This window comes from Quercus robur, chromosome 1 (genome assembly GCF_932294415.1).
Source record: "Quercus robur chromosome 1, dhQueRobu3.1, whole genome shotgun sequence".
Lineage (NCBI taxonomy): Eukaryota > Viridiplantae > Streptophyta > Magnoliopsida > Fagales > Fagaceae > Quercus > Quercus robur.
In genome coordinates this window covers 20,209,265-20,235,949 of record NC_065534.1, presented here as the reverse complement: position 1 = coordinate 20,235,949, position 26,685 = coordinate 20,209,265, and the positions used below count along the sequence as shown (strand labels likewise).

General features: G+C 34.4%; 3 protein-coding genes across 9 annotated transcripts; 1 reads left to right on the top strand and 2 right to left on the bottom strand.

Annotated features, from left to right (window-relative positions):
* Positions 1 to 2,290: 2,290 nt before the first annotated feature.
* On the bottom strand, positions 2,291 to 10,140 carry LOC126724855 (protein IQ-DOMAIN 5). 2 transcript variants are annotated; one of them, XM_050429283.1, is made up of 8 exons: positions 9,779 to 10,140; positions 9,508 to 9,589; positions 9,269 to 9,386; positions 7,813 to 8,073; positions 5,767 to 5,994; positions 5,353 to 5,469; positions 3,565 to 4,054; positions 2,291 to 2,940 (listed from the first exon to the last, which is right to left on the bottom strand). In XM_050429283.1, the coding sequence occupies exons 3-8, from the start codon at positions 9,350 to 9,352 to the stop codon at positions 2,786 to 2,788; spliced, it is 1,335 nt and encodes a 444-aa protein (XP_050285240.1). In that variant the 5' UTR covers positions 9,353 to 9,386; positions 9,508 to 9,589; positions 9,779 to 10,140; the 3' UTR covers positions 2,291 to 2,785. The 2 variants fall into 2 exon arrangements, with proteins under 2 accessions (XP_050285240.1, XP_050285248.1); XM_050429291.1 differs by having other exon boundaries at positions 5,353 to 5,466; positions 9,779 to 10,131.
* A 3,261-nt stretch (positions 10,141 to 13,401) lies between these two features.
* Positions 13,402 to 17,836, top strand: LOC126724842 (uncharacterized). Of its 4 annotated transcripts, none has more exons than XM_050429267.1 (4): positions 13,402 to 13,788; positions 14,192 to 15,434; positions 16,721 to 16,906; positions 17,143 to 17,836. In XM_050429267.1, exons 2-4 carry the CDS (start codon positions 15,336 to 15,338, stop codon positions 17,398 to 17,400), a joined length of 543 nt encoding a protein of 180 aa, XP_050285224.1. In that variant the 5' UTR covers positions 13,402 to 13,788; positions 14,192 to 15,335; the 3' UTR covers positions 17,401 to 17,836. The 4 variants fall into 4 exon arrangements, 3 of the variants coding, with proteins under 3 accessions (XP_050285224.1, XP_050285206.1, XP_050285216.1); XM_050429249.1 differs by having other exon boundaries at positions 14,175 to 15,434; XR_007655138.1 differs by lacking the exon at positions 16,721 to 16,906 and having other exon boundaries at positions 13,406 to 13,788; positions 14,175 to 15,434.
* Positions 17,837 to 20,646: 2,810 nt separating this feature from the next.
* Positions 20,647 to 26,685, bottom strand: LOC126724829 (serine/threonine-protein phosphatase 7). 3 transcript variants are annotated; one of them, XM_050429224.1, is made up of 5 exons: positions 26,077 to 26,676; positions 25,089 to 25,586; positions 23,337 to 23,483; positions 21,219 to 21,326; positions 20,647 to 20,989 (listed from the first exon to the last, which is right to left on the bottom strand). In XM_050429224.1, the coding sequence occupies exons 1-5, from the start codon at positions 26,623 to 26,625 to the stop codon at positions 20,897 to 20,899; spliced, it is 1,395 nt and encodes a 464-aa protein (XP_050285181.1). In that variant the 5' UTR covers positions 26,626 to 26,676; the 3' UTR covers positions 20,647 to 20,896. The 3 variants fall into 3 exon arrangements, 2 of the variants coding, with proteins under 2 accessions (XP_050285181.1, XP_050285190.1); XR_007655135.1 differs by lacking the exons at positions 20,647 to 20,989; positions 21,219 to 21,326 and adding exons at positions 23,654 to 23,720; positions 24,150 to 24,235 and having other exon boundaries at positions 23,350 to 23,483; positions 26,077 to 26,685; XM_050429233.1 differs by lacking the exons at positions 20,647 to 20,989; positions 21,219 to 21,326 and adding an exon at positions 24,150 to 24,235 and having other exon boundaries at positions 23,350 to 23,483; positions 26,077 to 26,685.

Sequence of the window (26,685 nt, the reverse complement as noted above, 5' to 3'; positions counted from 1 at the left end):
TATACACTGTTTGGTTGGGGTGATTTTAGGGAGGATGGAAAACTAAGGGAGGAAAATAGGGTGAAAAACAATATTTTCCACTATTTGGAAAAAGAATAAAAACACTGAGGAAGGAAAACCCAGGAGAAAATTTTCTCTCCCGGGCCCACAATTCTCATCCTCCCAAATCGGGAGGAAAATTGTGGGGAGAAAAGTTGACTTATGGCATTTTTACACAAATGTCCTCTCCCACCTACCCTCATTCATGACCTAATGGCCTTCTCACCTACATTTTTCTTCTAAAAAAAGAAAACACAGAGTAAGAGCTGGAGAAAAAAAAGAAAGACGTATAAAGTAAAGAATTGAACAGTTGATGAAATAAATGGCGGGTTCAAAAGAGGAAAGGCACATAGAACATGACAACAGAGAGTGAGAGCTAGAGAAAAAAAAAAAGAATGAATAAGAGATGCTAAGTGTTGGAACGTTCTTGAATGAGGGAGAAAAAGAAAGAAAAGAAGGGGGGATAGAGATAAGGACAATGTGTGTGGAGGAGAAAAAGAAGAAGAAAAAAAAAAAAAAAACGTATGGATGAAATGAAATGAGAGAAATGAGAAATAATATAAATAATAAAAAATACTAATTGAAAAATGTTATCACAATATTTTTACAATAAATTTTAAGTAACAAATTGTTATTAGTTAATATTGGTGAGTAAAAAAATAATTTCAGTGGTGGATTCAAATTAAAACTAGTAACAACTTTCCACATAAATTTTGTTGTGAAAGTATTGTGAAAAATATTGTGGACGTAACATTTCTCATTGAAAAATATAATTGTTGGTAAATTTTATATTATTTAATGAGTACAAATAAATCTATTTCTTACCTATTATGTAACAAGAGTATAATAGTCAATTTATATAAACTACATGTTCTATCCTCCCACTTTTCTTTTCAACCAAACAAAATAGTTTTCCACCCTCCCACTTTTTCATCCCTCCAACCAAGCACATACGAGAGAAAACTAAATATTTTCTATCCTCCCACTTTTCCATCCTCTCACTAATTTTCCACTCTCCCACTTTTTCACTCCTCCAACCAAACAGACCCTTAGGTAGACAGTAATTTTTTTTTCTTTTATTTGGTAAAGGTAGATAGTGATTTGGTGTTACTACAGTTGATTCATGTTCATTTCTTTCCTTTTTGACATCTAGCTAAAATCATCACTTTTTCACTATTATATTCCGATAGGCATAACCTAAACCTCCAAAAATGAAAGAACTGAACACATAGCCAACCAAACTACCATTATAATACCATTGATCTAGAGAAACTTTTTCAAAATTTTCAGAGCAATGCCCGATCTTCTCATGTAATAATCGATCTCAATAATTAAATTCATAATGAGATTCACCATTCATTTGAGAGAAATGAGCATTGCTTCTATAGTACCAGATAATTAATTTTTATATAGTACCTAAATATAAGCAGAAGGTCAATGGACATTGATTTTTTTTTTTTTTTTTTTAAAGGAAAAAACAAAATTAGGAATTGGGGTTTGGGCCTCTGGACAATGAAGATTTTAAGATTCAAACCCAATTAACAAAAAAGAGAGATATATGCATATAGCTATTTTAGGTGAGTTCAAATTTATTGGATTCTAATTCTTGTGCTTATGTTTGGACGGTTGGAGGGAGGAAGGGACCGAGAGACAAAGTAGATGAAGAAGATTTTAGTATTTTATCATGACAAGAGTATTAATTGTGAGGGACTATAAGTATTTGAATTCATATATTGATAACTAAATTATGTAACTTACGTGTGTGGTGTGGGTTTAGAGTCTGAAAGATAGTCAGAATTTCAAAATGAGTGACTCTAAGGATATTAGAATTTTACTTTATAAATTTTACAAATTAATATATCACTAATCACAAAAGAGTAATACAACATTTATTTATTTTGTTTTTATAAGTACATTAATTAGTTTGTAAGTTTTTTTTTTAAATAGCTTTTGCATTTTCTTTTCTCAAGTTACTAATGTGTCAGTGTTGTTTTTCTTTTTCTTTTTCCTTTTCCAAGGCAATTTTAACTAAAAAGTGGGGTTATATTTCAGAGCAGAAAATTTTCTATTTAAAGTATTATTAAACGTGAGACCTATACATTGACTGCTTATAGTTAATAGAATTATTAGAAAGCAACAGTTAACCCAGAATTCAGTAAAATACATTTATCCCTAAATTATTTTAACACGACAAAAGTTCTAATTTTTCTTAATGAATATCCGAATAATCTTTTCATGCATGATCATAATCTTATTACCAAAATCTATATATTCATATACTACTCTAGTGGAAATTCACAACTTGTACACGGTAGATCCCACTAAAATACTCGAACTATTGTTTTTCCACCATTTCCAGATTTCTTTAATGATTATCACAGCAGTGCATAATCTTCAAGAACGGAAGAACATAGAAAGAAATCTAACAATGATAGTATTATGTAAAGCCAACTGCTCCGAACACGGTGCATTTGGAAATAAATACCGCATGATTACATAATTGACAACAATAAAACTTAATAACATTACGACAGCCAAATATCAAACCCACTAAATCTTATTCCCCGTGACAATCCAAGCCAATCTCCTTTACAATGTCATGGTGAAACCACCTCTGAATTTCATGACAAGAAGCGATGCGCAGGTTGCATGCCCCCCAAAAGTGGCAATATATGTACAGACTGAAACAGCAGCGATTCAATCAAGAGCAGCCTGCAGTAGGATATCTTGTGTGGGATTCTTAATGTTATGGATCAACAGCCTGTGGGACAGATTTTGTAGAGTTTGAGTCCCCTCTTCCATTAATCTTAGATTTATCCTTGACGATCTTCTGCGAGTTGGGTGTCCCTTTCGCAACAGTTTTATTAGGATGCCTGGACAATTGAGCCCCGGCACCTCCCCCTGCTCACCCAAATTAAGGAAAGACTAAATAAACTGCAGAAGCATGATGATTCATAAAACACCCAGCAATACACCTCATGGTGCATTGCTTGAGTTATAACAGTTATGCGTACTTAACAGAGAAAATAATTTATTTATTTTTACACTGATTATAAATTGTAGTTTTTTTTTTACTGTGATTATACATCTCAAAGAATAGTACAGCATGAATAAGAACAATTCAGCATAGCAAAGAAAACCCGATATTAACGAGCATATTTTTTTGGTAAGGAAAAAGTGACTGATTTTTTTCTTTTCTTTTTTTCTTTTGTGAAAAGTGGGGTGGGGGGGGGGGGGGGGGGGGAGGATAAGTTTTAATAGCCTGAATTTTATTGCCAATTGAAGGAAAAAGGAAAGCCATATTCCACTCTGGGGAGGGGGGAGGATAAGTTTTAATAGCCTGAATTTTATTGCCAATTGAAGGAAAAAGGAAAGCCATATTCCACTCTAGACTACAATTCTTTCAAATGAGGGAAGCAACAGAAGTTAGAAGATTGGGTATGCACACACCAACAGAGAGAGGGGGATAACTGCAGAACCATTTAATTGTGGAGAGAGAGAGAGAGAGAGAGAGAGAGAACTCACCGCTGTTAGGTAGAGACAATCGCTTCTTTGCCTGCTTATCTGGTTGTGTGGATCTCTCTTTTGGATTGCTGTGAGACCTCAAACCAATTCCAGACCTTGAGTTAGATTCTTCAACTGGATCATCTGCATGTGGCTTGGGCTTGGATTTGGCAAGCAGTGTACTGGATGCATCTTGCATGCCTGCTGATTGACTGGATGAAGAACCACAGCCATCTGAATAAGAGGGGCCTGTTTTCTGACTCGAAAGGTTTGGATGAAGATTTGGTGCAATTGGTTTTTTGCCAGCAGATTTTACATGGGATTTAGTTCCATTCATATCCTCAACTGATTCATTTTCACGTACCATCACTCCATCTCTAAGGTTAATGTCAAGAAACCGATTCTCCCAAGGACGGACAGCCATCCATCTCTCCAACCAGTTCCAACCCCAGCTGCTTTTATCTGGTTCAAATCCAGATGGAACAGCTTGCAGCCTCGATCCAGCCTGCCACTGCAGGAATGGAAATGGATTTTATATGTATTCCAGTAAGGTAAACTAATATCTCAAAGAAAATAATTATAGGACAGACGTGAGTACACAAATAGATACAGAGGGGATGTCTCTGTGTAGATATCAAATATTCCAGTCAAGCAAGCATCCGTAATTTATACATTAAAAAAAAAAAAGTACAATTATAACAAATGGACAAACCTTATGTTTTAACTAAAAATTCTAATCCTATTCCAAACGTAGAATGGAAATTTTTTTATCTCTGAAGGTCTGTCCAGGATTCTAGGTATCAAGAAGTATCAGATATATCTCTCATCTTTAAAAAATAAAAAATTCATACGTTTGAGCATCCAAGAAGTGCCCTTCTAGTTGGGAATTGTGACACCTTTATCTATTGAGAAATCAGCTAGCAGGACTCAAGCGCAACACAAATCCCCAAGGTTTTTTTTTTGGATCTCCCCAAGGAAGATCAATGTAACATAATAAAAATAACCCTCTTTTTTGGGGGGAGGGGGGTGCAGCAGCAAGCTAGTCAAAGAAGAGCTCCCTCCCTCCCTCTCTCTCTCTCTCTCTCTCTCTCTCTCTCTCTCTCTCTCTTATTTCTTTTTCAGCTGGTATGAATGAGAGCTCACTGTAAAGGCATATGACACTTAAGACAATCAATGGAATGAGCATGGAAGAGCAATGATGGATGCACCTATTTGCCATTTATTTTAAGCGGACCTTATGGCATTCAACCAATAAGACTATCCAAACAACAAGAATGAAATATTATTATAAAGCTTGGAATAACATATATGCAGAAGTCACAATCAACTATGGGGTATGGGTAGGCATATTAACTGTATATGACAATAAAATTTAAGGGCAAAATTACAAAACTTCAAATAAGGCTTCAAATATGAAGAAGGTGACCTGAAATCTTGGTTAAATTAAAACAATTAATATAAAGGCAAGGGTTCAGGAAAATGCTACCACTTAAGGAAAAGCAGCATATTATGGAAATCTTAGTATTATAAGAAACCCTTTTTCTTTTTTTTTGAGAAACAGTATTATAAGAAACCTAACATCATTGTCTATCTCAAAACCCTAAGTTGACACTTAAAACACATTATAGGCCAAATTCAGATGTGCATGCCCAGACATTTAAGTTCATCTCCAGGCGTTTCATATTTATTTTCCTCATTATCACTATGGACAATGCTTTCCAACATCTGACATTCTTTTCATGAAACTTATTAAACTTTGAAGTAGAACTTGCAGTTTCATAAGCCAACAAGAGGCTCATAATATTTTACCTGGTGAGCCAAAGCGTATGCCATGGCTCTCTCTCGCTTAGCCGCAGCCTCCTGCCTCTTTAACAATTTGGTTTGAATTTGTTCGACAGATCCCACACTGTCACACCACCCTTCCTGCTTCACAGTCAGAAGAGTCATAACATGCTAAATGCACTTAACAAAGTCTAATATTTCAAGAACAATGTCATATAATATGGATGTAATACATTAACGTAACTCATTCTGGTATAATATCTTTGCAGATCATTATAGTAAATAAAATTTGTTATGGGTCAAAAACAGATCCCACACTATGACACCACTCTTCCTGCATCATCGTGGATAAATAATTTGGGACATCCCAAAATGGAATAGTGGACAAACAAAATGGAACAGATTGAGTATATCCAATTGAAAGTAGCTAAAGTTTCTTACTTCTATTTCTCGGACACGAGCCTCATTTACAAGTTGTTGCTGAAGTTTCTGTTGAGCTGTTTGACTTTCCAATGCCAAACGAACACGCCTGGCTCGTACACGAGCTTGAACTCTCACCAAAGCTTGCATACAGCGGAGAGTTATTGCAGCTTGCTTTCTCACAGCATGGCCCCTGACAAGGGCTTGAAGTCTTACCAATCCTTTCAAAGCTCGTAAAGCTCTTCTAGCCTGATATATACATCAGAAAAACATTCCAATCTGATCACAATTGTTAGGCTGAAAGTGCCTCCAAAAGATTTTTTTTTAAATGAAATAAATTTTATTTAACAGACCAAAAGGAGGTCCATTATCTAATAGTGCAGCTGCTCCTGATGTATTTATCTACCCTGATGATAAGCGGTCAGTAAACTGCACCTTCTTCTATATTTCAACATAGGTGACAGAATTAAAAAATTCTCTCCATGTTTTTTAATTAAGGCTCATTTTTCATAATACTCACGCATAATGGTTTCATAATTAAATTTCATCAAAATCTAGTTTACAAAATTTGTAGTCATTTGAAAATTGTCTGTTATTATGTCATTAAAAATTTACAGGCTGGCATCTAGCTCAGCATCCTGCATACAATTTTTAAGATACTTGACCAGTTTACTATAGCTGTATTTAAGCAATTAGATTCTATCCTTAATGGGTGTAAAGCTTAGATAGCTACAGCCTACAATTTAACAAGAGAAGTAGCCCTAAAAATAAGGTAGAATGACTTTCATATAGTTAATAAGTAAAACAAAGGCTTAGCTGATCTTAGTCCAATTAAATTTAATCTTAGTCAGGAGTCATATAGGGTGACTTCCTTTACAATATGTTTTGTATCTTAGGAGTTCTCATTTTATTTTATTTTTGAGACTTCATTAGATTTATCTTTGTGAGTATCTTACAACATACTGAGTGTAACTCCAATATGAATCAAAGAGAAAAGTAAAGGGTTTCATGTTTTTTCCCCTTCCTCTCAGTTAGCTTCTGGGTCCACAAATAATAGCAGATTCCCTCAATCACGTAACATACTCTTCCTTCTCTTTCTCCCAGAATAAAGTTTTAGGATAATCTTAACAATGGATAAATTTATTAATAATAATCTTATCCTTGTAAATTGGTATTATTCGTGCATGTGTACACTGCACATGTACACAAGTTTCTTCTCTAATTAATAAAATCTTCTATCACTTATCCAAAAAAAAAAGTTCTCATTTTGTTTTTATGCCTTCTAGTACATTAACCAGATGATAATTGCATAAGAAATCATCAAAACTAGTACTGTCTCCTCATTTATGCCTCAGCTCATCATAGCAGTCCTCATTCCAATTTATCTACATAAAATAGTGTTATGTGAAGAAAAAAATGCATTGAGCTGCTTCATGATCAAACAAGTTGATTCTATAGGTAATGAACGAGTTGTCAAATAACCAATAGTTGTTACTATATGCATATATTGCTTTGCACTATTTCAAATAGAAAATGATGAAGCTGTATTAATCTTGAGGTGGAAGTGCCTCGTCATAGATTATCCCACTACTATTGTTATATTTTCATGCACATAGGTCAAGGTTCCTATTTCTCCCTAACCAGCCAATCTACTTTGTGTTTCCGTATATTTTCATCCAACTACGTGAGCATATATAAAGAAGTTTTAAATTGTAACATCAATTCAAGATTAGATCAGTACGAATTTTTTTTTTTTAATTAGTAAGACAAATATTTTTATAGTGGAAACGAAAGGGGGCCCACTATATAAGACAGTTGCACAAATGAAATTCAACAAGACAATTGCTCTTTTTTTATTGCTAAGTTACACAGGAACCCTATGGGTCTTGAACCAATGACTTCACCCACCTTGAACTTACAAGGGGGAGGAAATTCAACAAGACAATTGCAATAGGCGGATGCATAGAAACAGGAGACTGGATCTTGAGTAGAAATGTGATGTTAGAAAAACAAACTATTTTCAAGGGCTGATTGGATAAGCTTTAAGATGATGTGAAGTAGCAATACCAGAAATCCACGAAAAGCTGTTTGGATGCGCGTTGCAGCCCATTCTTCTTTCACACTTTGCTCATTATGAGCTGCAACCTGTGCTTGAGCATCTTGTGCTTGAGGTGAACCTGAATGGGAGCCAGCCACATCTGGGTTTGATTGAGTATTGGAATCTACAACTGGTGGAGCAGCAACATGATCAAACTCATATTGAAGCTTATCAGTATCAATCTCAACAGAATGTTTTCTCCGGTGCCTAGACTTGCTAGAAGCTGTTCTCTGTCATGATTAAAGAAAGAAAAATTAAAAAGAAATGGATTGATATGTTTAACCATGTAGCATTTTACTATCAATCCGCTTCAGAGTTTTCCAAGTTTTTTAGGCAACAATTGAAGAAACCCCTCAAGGATTGAAAATACATTATAGCAGAAAACAATCCATCTTAAAATAGAATAGCAAGGCTGTAACAAATTGTTCTGTATTGGTGTGCATGACATTGTCCAGGTCTGCAGACAAGACATAATTTGGGATGACCAGCATGTTATTTTATTACCATTGCAAATTTCTTTCTTTATTATAAACTTAGACACGCACCTATTGGGTCTTGAACCCATGATCTTACCCTCCACCCCATTATTACAGAGGGAGATGACATTTGAGTTTTTTCACATACGCTAAAAAAATGTAAAGGGTTTGCCCTTAATACCAAGATCTGGTGTTGACCAAGGGACATCAAAGAAGATAAGTACAAAGAATGTCAAATATTGGCTGTTAATTATAGAATCAAGGATTTGCTGCAAAGCAATATAGGGAAATAAACATTACATGGCCAAATTTATATAACTACATGTTTACAAAACAATACATGTAAAATAAAAAAATAAATTCAAGAAAAGAAAAAGGGACAACAAATACACAATATGACACTTTGGTCACTTTGGTTTTGTTAACTGCAGATCTAACATAGGAATAAGTCATAGAAAAGGATTAGTCAGGATGGACTACAGAAATCCTCTCCACAAAATTTTCAGGATTCATATTTGTAAAGACGTCTGTGAATGATTGTTTTCACTCTAGCTCCAAACTACTCAGAGTTACATGCTTAACTAAAGTCACGAGAGCTAAATTCCCAAAACAAATCAAATAAGCGCCATGGAATTCATCAAACATTTATAAACAAGATAAAGAAACTCCGGCAAGTTTAAAAGAGAAAAATTGGGGTCAGGGTAGCAGCACTTATTAGCTTTGAATCAGCATTGAATTCACTGCCAAACAAAAGACAAAATATTTTATCCGAAGTGAGCAAGATATCATGTGAGGATAATTCAGCAAAAAGTAATAACCACATTTTTTTAATCAGCAGAAGAACTAAATAATGAGAATATAGAAAGATTTAACAAACGATGAAAAGTAAAAATATATATATATATATATATATATATTTAAAAAAAAAATTAATACTAATAATACCCACATTTTCATTTTTCTCTGAAGATTGTGACTTTTCTGGTTTCTTCAAACCAACCAAAGCTCTAATCCATTTTCCTGAGACACCCATTGCGTCAGTTACTTCAGCTCCGCAAAACACAGACCTGTAAGATGAAAATTCTTAGCCACACAATTGCACATTTGTGCTTACTGTACTAAAACCCAAAACTTGGCAAATCTGGAAAAAAAAAAGTGACCCAATTCATCATTTTCCAAATTACCAACCTTCAAATCACAGCCCAAAATTGCACCTTCGAAGCATTCACTTCAACAAATAAGCTTGTGCCATCACCACCAACCCTCATTTCTGAAAAAAAAAATCATACTGATTATTAACACTAAGCAGATCTTATATAGTAAATTCATAGTGAAAAATGTTGGACTAAGATAACAAAACAAAAAAACACAAAATGCAGCTAAGAAAAAACAAAAGGCAAATTGAGCAATAAGAAAATGTAGATCCATAGATCAAGAGCTTAAGAAGCCTAAAATTCACCTGAAGTAAATGCAAAGAAAAATTAGGTAGTAGCTTTTAGGCCGTTGATCTATCAATCACTCAGTGAGTCAACGTAGGTCCAAACCTCGCTCGCTCTTTCTCTTTCAATCTTTTCACAGCCCTTCAAAATTCCAAGTTTCAGAGAATCAGATTTGAATTCTCAATTCTCAAACCCTCTCTCTCTCTCTCTCTCTCTCTCTCTTTATTTTTACACTGAAATTTTATAACTGTTGTAGTTTCTTTCTGACTCTGATTGATTGAAGATAAAAGGCGGTGTGTGGGGCTGGGCTAAAGTACGCCGAGAAGAGAGAAACGGCGTCGTATGGGGAAACGTTGAAAACGGGATCACGTTGGGTCGTTTTCACACACACGGAGACAGAAAGGACAAAAGCGAGAGTCAATCACGGGAAACGTTGCCCTCACCAACGAATCGGTTGAGTGGGTGGGCCCCACCTTTTTGCTTCTTTGTTTATTATCTTTTTTGCTCCGGCGCATAATAGCGGTTAGATTTTGACTGCCTCAGGTTTTATGTGTCATAACTCATAAAGACAAGCACAATGGACAAAAGGGTTTGGAGGGAACATTGCTTAAAATAAAATTCATCTATTTATGCTCTCTCACTCTCAGCCTCTCTTCTTCTTCTTCCTTTTTTTTTTTAGCCTATAAAAAGAGGTCTGTGAATGGAGGGAAATGAGTGAAAATAAATTAAATGGAAAGAATTTTTTTGAGAATATTCCTTTTTTAAAAATTAGTGTATGAGAATCAAAGTTTTGTTTCATTTATTAAACTATCAACTGGGTCTTAAGTTATTGGTCAAATTTATTGGGCTTTTACTTAACTTTTTAGTCTCGAATTAATAAGAATCAAAGTTAGCTATGAGTTTAATAACTCAATTTTAAATTTTAATCAAAGTTTTGTTTCATTTATTAAACTATCAATTGGATCTTAAGTTATTGGTCAAATTTATTGGGTTTTTACTTAACTTTTTAGTCTCGAATTAATGTGAATCAAAGTTAGCTATAAGTTTAATAACTCAATTTTAAATTTTAAAAAACTGAGACAGAATTCAGAGGTAAATTATAACACATAATTCATGTACCAAGCTGGTAATGTGAACTATTAAAACAAGAACTTTCTATGGACAAGTTTGTTAGTATATTATGATAATTTGATAGTTGAGAGTTGGGGGATTTGAGCTCTTGATATTTCTGTTGAAAACGATAAATCATTAGATCCACTAGAAAAACTGTTGATGTGATCCTTCTCAACCTTCCAACCAATAAAATGCTGTTATTTATGCAAATGTGACATCATTTGGTAATTTTTAATTTTTAATTTTTAATTTTTATTTATTGTGCTGATTATGAAGCTCACATATACATTTACATAAATGGCATCATCTCATTAGTTAAGGAAGACCACATCAGTAGTTGTCCTGGTGTAAATAATAATTTCTCGTTGAAAACATGCCAATCAATTGATCTAAAACTCTCTTGGTATTAGGGTTTTATGGGGGAAAATTACTACTTCAATGATTCAAAATACTAGCCACATATGTTCATATTCATCAAAAGGATTGGTCAAGTTATAATTTTGCAATCACTTATAAACCCAATATCTACTTAGTAAACATTTGACATCGGACTTAACAAACACACACACAATCCAATTCAATCAAATCCACATAATCAGGCATCACATTTTGCAACTTTCAAATTACATATAAATGTGTAGTATTTCTATAATAGTCTCATGTTTTATTATGCAATTTAGCTAAAATTGTGTTCCCAATTAGCTCTAGAAATGAGTTTAAAGGAGGTTTTGTTTGAACTTTGAAGGAGATAGGATAGGAGTCATTCAACATATAACTTATGAAGGACGCTGTTGGGTTGTGCTCATGGCCATGTTATAGATGACACATCCCCTTCTTTAAACTCCGATTTGTATTGTTTATAGATGAATCTCTAATCAACAATAGAACATTATCCATTTTGCATCATATCTAAGGAATTCCTTGGTTAAGGCCAAAGAAACAATGTTATTTGATCATTATCAAACTGACTGTAATATTTTTTTATCCATGAGGATTTCACTAGGGTGCCTTCTACTTCTAATAGGCCATGAATTAGATCAGAATCATTCTCAACGAGTCCATAAAAAGTTATCCCAATTTTTTCATCTGATCTAGGTAAAAGACCAAAGGTCTTGATTCTATTTTTCTCATTAAGGTAAAACTTTGGATAAGCTACAGGTTTGATTGGAAGAAATTCCAGACGATATAGCTTCTATTGTAATTCGGGATCCTCCCTAGTTTTTCTTATTAGTTCCTCCGACTAGATTCTTAATAAATAAAAAATAAAAAAAGAAGAAGATGAAGATCTTTTAAAGTTTCTAAGGAATCTATCAAGTTATTTAAATCATCACCTAACCTTTTACATTAAAAATATTAAAATTATGTCCCATTATCAATATACTAACACACACCTGATAAAACAATGCTTAAAAAGAAAAAAAAGAAAAGAAAACTCACTTATTCACTTTAATTCTATTAAAAACCGGAAAAAAAAAAATACTAAAGGAAAGAAACCAAGACTGTCCCTTTCTTTCCCTTTCCCTTTCCCTTTCCACGGTCAATTTCCAGAGCAATACTAATACCTTAACTTCAGGTTGAAGGTAACGATTTTCAAACCGTAGTTACCATTGTGGGGGGGAGAAAATGGCCTAATCACTAATTAATATTATTCCCTTCAATCAATACCCACCTAACAAATTTAAGAATATCTAAAACCCAGCTCTAATTTTTTTTTTTTTCTAAGGAAAATACTAAAGCCAAGACTATTTTATAAATTTTATTTACAAATTGTTGTTATAATAAGTGGTTATTAGTAAGTAAAAAAATGATATTAATTGTGATCTCATATGAAAATTGGTAAAAATTTATCATATCAATAATTTGTAAAAATATTATAACAACAATTTGGGATGATTGCATTTTTTATTAATTAAAATATTGAGCCTAAAAGGAGAGAAATTTTATAAACTAAAAGAATTGATTGAGGAAGAGAATATCACAATTGATCGTAGTTAGAGCTACGGAATTGCGAACTTCGAGGCTAACGGGCAACCCACTGATGTTGACGAGGCCTTGTTAGTTATGGCTATTCATTAATATATATGGGTTCAGTTCTCTTTGGTCCTTTGTGTTTGTTCGCTTTCTTTTGGTCTCGTTATCATTGTACTTGAAGAAGTGCTTCAACAAAGGGATTATAGGTGGTTGTGGTAGTTAAGGCATGTTTGTAAGTGTTGCTTAAACAACAATTTTTATCGTTTAAATAACATAACACGTATTTTCATAATATTTTTTTATTTACATATATTTTCATAACACTTAAACAACGTTATTATAACAATATTACCAGACAGACCCTAAGGGCCTGTTGTTAGTATGGGTCAGTTTAGCATACCCCCTCTTTTTTTTGGGGGTATGGTACTTACCTAAATCTAAACCGTTAAAAAAATAAAAATTTGATCCGGACCATTCCTTTAATTTGGAGTAATTTAGAGTAAGTATTGGTTACCGGTCAAACAAGTTATATATATAAGTAAAAAATCTAAAACAACCCAATATTCACTGTACGCTTCTCCTTCTCATAAACAAATTCTCTCTGTTACGCTTCGGACTCTGTCACGCTTCGGACTCTATCACGCTTCCAATTCTGTTTATCTAAAGAACCCAGAATTCGGCTTCTTCTTCTCTTACTAATCAACCACAAGTGTACATCTAAAAAAAAAAACCACAAGTGTGCGCTTCTCCTTCTCAGAAACAAATTTCTCTCTGTCTCGCTTCGGACTCTATCACGCTTCAGACTCTATTACGCTTCCGATTCTATTTATCTAAAGAACCCAGAATTCGGCTTCTTCTTCTCTTACTAATCAACCACAAGAACCCAGGGCAGCTAAACAAAACCCAAAGAAGAAACAATATCGGTCGGCGACGATATTTGAAATAGGTTTGTCTTTCTCTTTCTGTTTCTCTCAGACGAAGTTGATTTTACTACTAATATACAGATTATTAAAGTTTCTTTGACTATCAACGCATGATTTGTCTTTAGTTTTATTCATTGTATGTAATCCCTAATGCTATTAATTGATTTGGGTTTTTAATTTTATTATTTTGATAGGAGATTTGGGTGTTGTTTGTTAAAAGTTGATTTGGAATTTCCTCCTATTTGAGAAACAAAATTTCAATACCATGATTACTGTTTTCTTTCAACTGTTTAGGTCCCCAAGTAAAATTTCAAATACAGTATTGCTATTAATTAGATCTTTTCTCTTCATGTTCCCCATATTAATTTCCCTGTTATGCTCACTTTCTTGGTACTGGTCCTTATATAAGTGAGTCTTGGAATTTAGCACACGGGTCCAGAAGTTCCATTGTACGATGAAGTTATATATGTAGACACTGCTCTGGAAAAAAATTGGCATTGAAGGTGAAGGTAAGGCCCCGCCTCAATTCTTCTAAATGAATCTACATTTTTCTACCTGAACTCCCATTTCATATTTTTTCTTCGTATAAATTTTGGAATGGTCATTGTTTGCAAAATAAATTTACTTCTGCTTCCACTCACACCTATCGCCATTGGCGGTGCTTCTCATCGGTGTCACAACCACTGGTGGCCGCGGGTCCAGCTGTCTTATTCTTTATTTTCATTCTCTTTTATTTTTTTTTCAATTTTTTTTTGCCTTTTAGACAAGACTGAAACCCCTTTGACAATCATTTTGTTTCCTTTTTTTATTAGTTTGATGAATAACATTTTTTTTCAGTTTTGATTAGCTTGATGAATGGGTTTTCTTGTTTGGATTTCTGGTATTAGCAATAACTGTTATTATTGGCATTTTTAAAGCTGGTTTTTGGGTGGGCATTGAAGATGTTTGTTGAAGTGCTTCATAGAGTTTTAGTTTATCTCTCTGTATTTTGCCTTTTTTTTTTGGATTTTTATGCTAAAACTATGATGCTATGTGTATGGAAATTGGACTTTTTTTTTTTTTAATTTTCTTGATTAATGGGTTTTCTTGTTGAGTGTAAAGCTTGATGGTTTTGCTTGAGTTTGAAAATTGGTGCTTTGCAATATGGCCGAATCTGTTGTGATTGAATGATTATGGGTTTTCTTGTAATTGTTGTGTATGGGTCTCTTGGCTTTGGCATTTTGGAACTGTTGATACTAAATCTATGATTTTTTCCTCTGATCCAGATTTCTTTGCCTAAGAGTATCCATTTCTTATTCCTTAGTTTCTTTAACTGAAACAGAACTATGATTCTTAGCTTGATAATAATTTCTTAGTTTGAAGTTTGTCACAATGGATCAGTTTTTTCTCATTCCCTATGTTACTGCTGTGGTTTGAGTTGTGAAATGCACTGAAGATGCTGGAGAAAATATACCTACTGAAATCCAACTTATTTGGTCTTGGGTGTCTGTGTTTCCCTAGGTTATCAATTAAGTAGAGTGGTGTATGTGTTCGTTTTGACACTTTAATGATCTAAAATCTGGTTTATTTGATGGAAAACCAAATTGTGCCCACTTTGGCTACCGACCATAAGAGGAAGGAGGTCATTAAATATGTGCAACGTCTCATTAGGAAACGTGTTGGATGTGAGGTACGCGCTGAATTCGCTTTGCTTTCTGTTTATCAAGCAATTTTATCTGGGTATTTCACTATTTTCCTGTTTCTGCGATTCTGTTTAAGAACTACCAGTTTTTTTTCGCATTGTAGAGTGGTTTTGCTTGTAATGTAATGGGCTACAACCATAATGTCTTTGAGCTAGGTTGATGACTACTTTTTTTTTGGGGTTGTTTTAGTATGTGTATAGTAATGTGACTGTGACTGTTACTATGGCTGAGCCATGTGCTACTGTTGAAGCTATTAGTGAATAAATCTTGGTTGGTGTGATATGTGGGGATTGTGGTTCTTGGCTGTTTGTGTTTGGAAATTGATTGATATAGAGTCAAAGATGTCATTTTTTTTTACGATTAGATGCGGGATACAAGTGATGGGAGTAGTAATTGTCAGACCGAAGGATGAATGAAAGAATGTGCCTGTAGTTTTCAACAGTGAATGGAATTTTGGAATGAGTAAACAATACAGGAGTTGGTTAAGGACACAGGAGTTGAGGCTATATTTAAATCTATGATGATTATAATTGTAGGTTAGTCACTAAGTGTATTTGTTAGAATTATTGTTGAATGACTAAATTCACAATTTCCTAATAGTTTAAGGTTTTGGGGTACATCATATTTTTGCTTTGTTTTTTTTGGCTAGGTTGTTAGGGGGGAGGGGGGCTAGTGGGTACAAACTTCAGTGCCCAGACACCACAGGAGGTGCTGGGACCACTGGGGTATCCCTCGAATCCCAAGTCTTTTTTTACATGGTGCATTAGCTCAAGTGTAGTCTGTGTTGTTTTGCTTTCTTCAGTACAGGTGGCTGTCTTTTGAGCCTTGTTAGTTACAAGGTTTATCAGGTTCTGATTGGAGGTTGGAGGGCTTAAATGTACATAGTGGTGTTATGCTTTGATTTGTAATAGTTAAATTAGATTCGACAAAAGGGCGGGCAGTATCTCCTAGGATATAAACTAAGAAAAATATGTATTTTATTTTAGTATTAAACAAAGGGATTCATGAAGATGATCTTAATAATTTGGATAACCTACATCATTGGACTGAGAGATTGTATCTTGAGTAAGGCTGACAGATCCTTCTATTATTAGAAGATTAGGATTCATCTGCTCAATTATAATTTATGGATGAACTAAAAAATATTGTAATCTATGAATGTAATATAAATTTAGAATATCACTACAGGGGAGCAAGTAACCTGGAGGATTGTTGCTCCATTTCATTGAAGTTCTTACAAGTTGAGTTTCCAGATTTGTGCTTATTTTTACAGGTCTTCCCATATGGATCAGTTCCACTAAAAACATATCTTCCTGATGGAGATATTGATTTGACTACCCTTAGTTGTCCAAGTGTTGAGGATGCCTGGGTATCTGATGTTCATGCTGTTCTGAGGGAAGAAGAACATAATGAAGCTTCTCGGTTTGAAGTGAAGGATATCCATTGCATTGATGCTGAGGTTCCCCCCACCTTATTCACTTGTCTTTTTTGAATTTAAATTTTTTTAGGTGGATTGGCTCACATCTCATTATGCATGTGGGCTGGCATTTTCATGCCTTGTTATCTCATATTGTTGAAATTGAAATTCTTTATTAGAAGTTCTGTTATTTGCATGGATGACATGTTATGTAACTAAATATTTACCTGTTATATATTTTTTTTTTATTAAATTGCATCTGTGTTTAATGGTGGCAGGTTAAGCGTGTGAAATGCCAAAGCCAAGAGACCCATACACAACAATTACAAGAAAACCCATTATCATTCAATCACAACAGATTCGGCCATATTGCAAAGCACCAATTTTCAAACTCAAGCAAAACCATCAAGCTTTACACTCAACAAGAAAACCCATTAATCAAGAAAATTAAAAAAAAAAAAAAGTACAATTTCCATACACAGCATCATAGTTTTAGCATAAAAATCCAAAAAAAAAAAGGCAGAATACAGAGATAAACTAAAACTCTATGAAGCACTTCAACAAACATCTTCAATGCCCACCCAAAAACCAGCTTTAAAAATGCCAATAATAACAGTTATTGCTAATACCAGAAATCCAAACAAGAAAACCCATTCATCAAGCTAATCAAAACTGAAAAAAAATGTTATTCATCAAACTAATAAAAAAAGGAAACAAAATGAGTGTCAAAGGGGTTTCAGTCTTGTCTAAAAGGCAAAAAAAAAAATTTGAAAAAAAAAAAAAAGAGAATGAAAATAAAGAATAAGACAGCTGGACCCGCGGCCACCAGTGGTTGTGACGCCGATGAGAAGCACCGCCAACGACGATAGGTGTGAGTGGAAGCAGAAGCTCGGCCACGGCTGGGCTTGAGAGAAGGAGAAAACAGAGAAACCCAGATGAGAGAGAGAGAGAAATAGTGAGACGAGGAGAATGCCATAGCGGCAAGCATCACCGGTTGTGGTGAGGGATTTGGTGGCTGCTAGCTATAGCCATGGAGATTTAGCCATAGACAAAGGTTTGGTGGAAGATAGAAATATTTTGAACTTTTTTGGATCTGATGAGAAGCTTAAGGCAGGAAGCAGTGAGGAGAGAGCAAATTGAATTGGCAAAGAGCTGAGCACACGGATTGCCAGCCTGGTATGATGAGGTGTCAAGTAAATGAGTCTTTAGATTAAATGGATGGCTGAGATTTGTGGGGGTATTGCAATACCTATGGCATGTGAATCCATTTTTTATTATAGGAAAGCGCAGCACGGTGGTACTGCTCAATGTAAAGATAGTACCATTAAATGTGAGAGAAAATAAGACAATTAGGAAATGTCATAAAAGTGCAGTGACATGTGATCTAGGTGCTACATAATGTGAAGATAGTACCATTAAATGTAAGAAAAAAATAAGGCAATTATTGAATGTGACAAAAGTATAGTTACATGTGATGTTAGTACTGCTCAATGTGAGAATGATACTATAAAATGTGAAAAAAAAAAATAAAGGAATTATCGAATGTGACAAAAGTACAGTCACATGTAATGTTGGTACTGCACAATGTGAGGCTGATATCATAAAATGTGAGAAAAAATAAAAGAACCACCGAATGCGACAAAAGTACAGTCACATATGATGTTGATATTGCGCAATGTGTGGATGATACCATAAAATGTGAGAAAAAAAATAAGGAAACCGCCGAATGTGACAAAATTACAATCATATGTGATATTGGTACTACGTAATGTAAGGATGGTACCATAAAATGTGAGAAAAAAATATGGAAACCATCGAATGTGACAAAAGTACAGTCATATGTGATATTGGTACTGCGCAATGTGATGATAGTATCATCAAATGTGAGAAAAAAAAATAAAAAAACTACCGAATGTGATAAAAATACAGTCACATATGATCTTCGTACTACGTAATGTGAGGATGGTACCATAAAATGTGGAAAAAAAATAAGGGAACCATCAAATGTGACTAAAGTATAGTCACATGTGATGTTGGTATTGCGTAATGTGAGGATAGTACCATCAAATGTGAGAAAAATATAAAGGAACCACTGAATGTGACAAAAATACAGTCACATGTGATGTTGGTACTGCACAATGTGAGGATTGTACTATCAAATGTGAGAAAAAATAAAGGAACCACCGAATGTGACAAAAATACAGTCACATGTGATGTTAGTACAGCGCAATGTGAGGATGGTACCATTAAATGTGAGAAAAAAAAAAAAGGAAACCATCGAATGTGACAAAAATACAATCACATGTGATGTTGGTACTACACAATGTGAGGATGGTACCATCAAATGTGAGAAAAAATAAATGAACCACTGTATGTGACAAAAGTACAATCACATGTGATGTTGGTACTACGCAATGTGAGGATGGTACCATCAAATGTGAGAAAAAAATAAGGGAACCACTGAATGTGACAAAAGTACAATCACATGTGATGTTGGTACTGCACAATGTGAGGATGGTACCATCAAATGTGAGAAAAAATAAGAGAACTACCGAATGTAACAAAAATACAGTTATATGTGATATTAGTACTACACAATGTGATGATGGTACCATCAAATGTGATGTTTTGGTAACCTGGTATAGCAGGTTGCCTACTAGTAGGTACCGTACACCCAAAAAAAAAAAGGGGGTACGCTAGAATTACCCTGTTAGTATTATTTAAATAACAGTATTCGTTGTTTAAACAACAAACTATTGTTTAAATAATACAATACGTATTTTCACAACACTTCTACTCACATTTATTTTCACAATATTTAAACAACGTTAATAGAACAATATTACTAAACAGCTCCTAAGCTCCTAAACATTTCTTAAGATTAGCCATGCAGTCTTTTTTCTTTTCTTTTTTTTAAGTCATTTTCTTAACCTAGATTGTGCTTATAATGACACAAGATGAATAAGTTTGGTTTATGAGGTTATATAACCTTAACCATTTTTCTTGTTGGCTAAAATACAAAACTCACCCTCTAAGTTCCATTAGAATTTATTGAAGTTCTCTAATTTTAATTTTATTTATTTTAGTTATCTAAGCTTTTAAGTTTATTTAATTAAAACCTTTTCATCAATTTTCATTAAAACTTTTTTTTTTAAATCTAGAAAATATTTTTCAATCATTAATTGAAATTTTTTTATTTAAAAAAAAAAATTGAATGATTAACCACAATATTTAACCAAAGTTGATAAAAATGTCTTAATTGAATAAAATTAAAATTTAGAAGAATGAAATGAATTCTAGTAAAATATAGAGGATGAATTTTGCATTTTAGCTTTTTTTTTTAATTTTTTTGAGAATGTAATTATTTATTTTATATGATGAATGTAAGAAATTAAAGAACTCTACACGTTGAGTTTATTTTCGAGAATTTATTATTCAATCCTCCCATTGAACTATACCACTAAAGAGGTCATAATTGGACAAGGACAAGTAGATGAAGTAGCATTGGGGCTCCTCAAAATGAGACCCTGGATACCTTAAGGTTGGGAGCTCTCGCAAACCTGTCCTAAACCCAATGATGACATAGAATTCAAAATTTGTCTAACATTTTCAATGGAATGGAGTGGCTACTTATCAACGTTTAACGAGCACTCCAATGGGCTATTTTTACATATATGCAAACAGAATAAGTATACATCAACCACCATACCTTATATCACAATTTTGGGGTTGGCTGAAATCTAGAGGAAAAAAAAAAAAAAAAACTAAAATTAAAATTAAAATAAGGACAATTGATGTCTCAGACTATGCATTTCTCCCTTACTAATCCAAAAAAAATAGAAAGAGAAGTATTTTATGTCCCCCTCTTATTCTACCAAAACTGCTTCATCTGAGCTCAAGACATAAGTTTAGATTTGAAAAGCGCAGTTAGCAGGGGAAAGAATCCCTCTTGCATAATAGTTAAAATACAAGAAAATTATGGAGAAAATACATGCACAACTCAAAATAATGAATTTCATATGCAGGAAGTGATTATGAACCGTCAGGAGTAGTAGTTACCATTGATACCAGGTCCAATTCTTCATCAGAGTCTATCACATCTACATAGTCATAATAGGGATTCACCTGCATCCATTAAGAAACACTGTCATCAAAGGAAAAAAAAGGATCTGATATGGTCATGAGACTCATAACTTGCATAAAACAAACTAACAAATATGAAATAAACAAGCAAAAGCAACACTGCTTATGATGGAGCTTGCTACTTTGACTATCCTTAGACGTTCAGGAAATTTTTATAAAACTCAAAAATAATCATCATGTTTCCCAATTAAAAATGAGTGTTATCCAATACCTGTGGTCTTGGAGTAATTGCTTCAAAGCTGTAAAAGTTTGGATTATCAAAATTAGGGGGTTCCAGAACAATGTACGCTCCTTTGTTTTTGTATCTTTCCTCTGTTGCCTGCATGGCATACAAGACATTCATTGGGACAGATTACAGACGATGCGGCAAACAATATGAAAAGATTTAAATTAAGTTATTAAAACACGCAAGTTTAATTAAACAAAAAAAGAAAACATTCTTTAGCAATGGCATAAAACCATACTTCCTATTTAGGATTCCAAGCAAACCAAATGTAAAAATGGATAGAGTTGGAAATCCTTTAGCACCAACTTTTAAATAAAAAAGAATGAAATTAGGGGCAATCCAGGAAATTAGCCAATCTTAGCTTATCTTACTGGTGTAAGGTCCACAATTGTTCTTACCTTCTCCATCAATAAAGATAGTGCACACAGAAGTGGTTTGAGACTCTTCCTTGTGCTATTTTGCATGCTAAAAAATTATCTTATTAGACTGTTGTATGAGGCATTTCTCTCACAACATGTGTGGGTCCCACACATATGGGTCACTCCCACATGTTGTGAGAGAGGTCTTATGAGGCCGTCTTTGAGAATCATTTCTATAGCTTATGCCAACATTGTTAAACCTATAATTAGACAAAGAAGTCCAATTACAATGATTCACTCGCATACTTATGTTATTGTTACCTATTTAATGAAGGAGTATCTTATAGCTTTCGAAAAGATAACAAATTCAACACCGTCAAAATTTAAAATGCTTAAGAATGTGTTTGGATGAGCTTATTATCATTGGATAATTTGTTTATAAAACAAGCTGTGTGAAATTACAGCTGTACTTATAAAAGTGAGGCTTTAAATAGTTGTACATGATCTGGCAGTGAAAATAAGCTGTCATTTTAAGCTAAAACAAACAAACTCAAGGGATGAACAAGGAAAAAATTGCAATACACATTTGGAGGGTTAAAGATCCCAACTAAAGTGGCATTTCTTACATGGATAGTTGCCTTAAGAAAGATTCTCGTGTTGGATAACTACCAAAAGAGGGATATTGTTGAAGTGGAGTGCTGTTGCGCGTGCAAGAAAAATGGGCATTGCATAGATCATTTGCTTCTACATTGTGTATTGCTCGCAAGTACAGTCTCTGGCCTTATTAGGGGTTGGGTTATGCCTAAGAGTGTGGTTGATTTGTTGGAATGCTAGAAGGGGTGATTTGGAAGGCATTGAAGTGCAGATATTTGGAATGTGATTCCCTCATACATAATGTGGACTATTTGGAGAGAACAATACCCATACATTTTAAGGAATTGAACGATCTACAGCAGAGATGAAGATGTTATTTTTACCTTCCAGATATAACTGGATGGCTGCAGTTGCGACCACAGTTTTGACCACCGTTTTTCTAAATTGCTGAGTTTATTGACTTTTGTAATTTTAGATGATCAATTTGGTGTCTGATATGTATAATTCCTATGTACTTTGGCTGTGCCCTTTTAATGTATAGTTAATAAAATTTCTTACTTGCCTGGTTAAATGTAAGTATCAAAAAATAAATGTAACTCTGACAAAATGATGAGAATGGTATCTAAATCAAAATTAATAAATGCATGTGCATATATGTGTATGAGTTCACAGAATGAGACCACATAACATACGAATGTCTAGAGTTCTGAATTTTCATCAAAATGAGCAAATCCGTGAAATTTTGAAGGTACATTACATCATTAATACTTTTTTTTTTTTTTAAATTTTATAGTGAACAGTGGGGGAGGGGAGAGGCTGGGTTCGAACCACAAACATGGGGCACCACAAATGATGCCACTACAGCTAGTTTATCACTTGTGAACCCAATCCATCATTCATACTATATATGGATGAAGATTGACTGTTCATGAACAGTTATTATTGCCATTTCTAAATATTTTCCTCTTATTCATGAAATCATAGTATAAACTGATTTCCAATACAATAAGAAACAAGGACTCATTCTAAATGATATATAACGCATTCAAATGTTTCTTTAGGTAAAAGCATACAAGAAATTCATATAGACATAAGCATGAAAATACACTATGGCAGCAACAAATCTAAGAAAAGAAGAGCCTGTAGAAACCTGAAACTGCGGGTAGTCTGGAGCACTAAACACAGTAATCAGCTTCCCTGACTCCACAACATGATCTATGGTATATCCTACATCCATTCCTCCAAAACCAGACCTCTTTTCCCTTGCATCAGGGCCTTCATGCGATCTGATGATTAACTGGGACAAAATCAACAAATGATAACCACAATGTTAGTTTGAAAATTAAATGCCAGCATGTTTGCAAAAAAGATTACTAACACCAACAAATAAGTTAGCATAGAAACACAAAAAAGTTCAAAGAAACTGTATAAATGATTTTACTATGGAGTTACAACACAAACATTTACCAGATGTTGTATGTTGCTCCACTCTCCACAGCAACAGACAGGTTTATTTAGTTTAAAGCAAGACAGACTGCAAAAACCATTTTGTGCTCTCAAACTTCAAATAGAACACCAAAACCATAGAGAACCATTAAAGGAGCTGCCAATGGACTATGGACCAAATGGCATTTCAAACCCCACGCCCCCCCCCCCCCCCCCCAAAAAAAAAAAAAAAAGAATTAGGGGTGGAGCATAGGTCATGAGTTCAATCCCATATATGTGGGAGTTTTCTTTACTTATCAAAAGAAAACCATTAAAGAGTTATATTGTATTGTCCAGAAAAAATGAAAAAAATTCATGTTGTTGTTTTGCATCAAGTCAGAAGTTGAAAGTATCGGTCAAGATGGTAAACCACTTCAGTAGATCTTGAGTGGGAAACCAAAAAAGAAAACACACACACACATATATATATAACTTGCTAGTTAATAAAAATGGAAAGTATGAGTCAAGAATAGCAAACCTTTCAGCTACTTTTTTTTCATAAACTGCAATATATATAACTTAAAACAGGAACACAACTGATGGGCAATCTTCCTTACAAGCACGCTGTAAAACAGTTGGAAGATTGCTGTTATTAAAACAAAAAGGCTTGGAAGAAACTAAAGCTAACTTGGCTGCAGCGTGAGCTGCACCATTACATCTCCTATTAACCCAGTTAAAAGCACAACTAGAAAAAGACTCAACTAAGCTACAAATGTTAATTATAGGAGCAGCAATAGACCAATCAACAAACGAATACTTGTTAGAGATAGAATCAAAGCAAATTTTAGAGTCCCCTTCTATAATCACATGTCTCCAGTTTTCACTTTTCAGAGATAGCTAACTGCATCACCCACTGGATTGCTGAAGCTTCGGTGATGAGCGGGTAGCCAAGTGTACACAACTTGGACCATGCTTTGATCACCTCACCATGATGGTTACGAGCAACTACAGCCAAAGCAGAATTGGAGGCTGAGAAGGCAGCATCAGAATTAATCTTGATCCAATTAGATGGGGGAGGAACCCAATCTTTTTGGCCTGAGGCTTGAAGGGCTGGAGCAGAAGAAGGAAACATAGCCGAATAGAAATGGTTTCTATTGAAGATTATCCTTTCAGCTAATTCATTACATTTATATGGAAGAACAACATTAATGATAATAAGATCTTTATAATATCTTTACTAAACAACATCTATGTACGCAAACAAGAGAAGATATAGTCTCATAGATTTTGAATATCAACATGATCAATTTCAAAATCTAATCTTACATGTAATTGATATCTTTTTTTTCCTAATTCCTTATGCTAAGATTTCCATTATTAATTAGAGATAGCCAGTCAAAATAAACCATGCCTACAATGACAGATATCACGAGATAGCCATATCAGTTTTAAGATTAAAAGGGTTTTTTGATATAACCTTTAGATTGAACTTTTTTAGGAAGTCTTCGGTGCAATCGGGACCCCACAATAGTCCAATACCTCTCTCTTTATTTGGAGAAAGACCAAAATTCATTGATGGATCTGACCATAGCACATCACCAGGAATCAGATTGACGCCTTCCCACGGAGGATCAAGAACTGACCTTCGAGCTCTAGATAATTCCTCCAAAGAACCAAGAGATAACGACTTGGGCTCGGAGTTGAAACATAGTCTACGATTCTTCTTCTTCCCTTTTGATCTCTTTGATGGGGTTGAAGGTATGCTGCGGAAAAGCCCTCCATGAGCGGTATATACACAACCGGCTATAATAGTGGCCAAAGGAAGCCCTTCGAAGCATCCCAAACATTTCCGATACACATGCTTACCTTTATCTCCATACTTTGTCAGCACCTCCTTCTCAAAGCCATAAACAGAGGTGCAATACTTGGATTCATGATTTCCACGGAGAAGAAATACTCTATGTGGCATAAAGACCTATAAGCCAAAATATCATCCCATAAAAACACAATTAGACAATAATTAGACATAAATAGTCGAATCGAGTGCACAAAACTCCCACTTTTGCCTAGTCTAAGAGAGATGATTGGTCGGCACCTTACTCTCAATGTCATCAATACTTAAACTGCTGCAAATTTTAATGCATAAGTTTTACTGACATATGAAATGAATGTGATTGGTGGGTTTTTTTTTTTTTTTTGAGTGAGTGATTAGTGGATTTTAACAACATAATAAATATTACTTTTCTGTATATCGGTGACATTTGTAAAGTTTATGCAGTAAGATTTGTAGTATCCTAGCATCACTCTTTGATAAATAAACTTGAAGAAGCCATGTAAGTATGTAACTAAGACTAAATGTCATTAATAAGAGAATCATAAAAGGAACAAGAATTTCATGATTGAAACAAAGAAAGTTCAAAACTTGTAAGAAAGTAAAGTTGAAATTTTGAATAATAAAATACTACCTTCCAGGCCAACAAGAGAAGGAAAGTCTCGAGGCCCCAAGCTCCTCGATCGACATAATCACCATTGAACACAAAGAATCGATTTTGAGAAGGAAAACCAGCGTCGTTCAAGAGAAAAATAAGATCGTGCAATTGACCGTGAACGTCGCCGACCACAACGACAGTGCTGGAGTCGTCCGGGTCGATTCTGAGACAGTTAGGCTCCTTGTGGAGGATCTTGGAAGCGGTGAGAATCAGAGAGTCGAAGACATGAACTGGAAGAATCGACGGGAATTCCGAGGGAGGAATATTCTTGGAAGACCAGTCAAAGGTCGATATCAGATTCTCGATCCAACCTAGATCCAGCTCGCTGTTGTCGGGCCATGTCAGTGTTGGTACCACCTGCTGTACTAGTGTTGTACCGGGGTTCTCTTCAGCTAACAACGTTGTTGTTGTTGTTGTTGTTGTTGTTGTTGTGGGTATTGAAGGAGAAACAGTGGTGTCTGGTGTGGGAGTGGGAGCGGGAGCAATAGAAGAAGGAGGAGGTGGAGAATCTGAATATGATGACATTTTTTTTAATTTCCTGTTTTTAATGTACACTCTATTTATCTTAACTCAACTGAGTCAGAG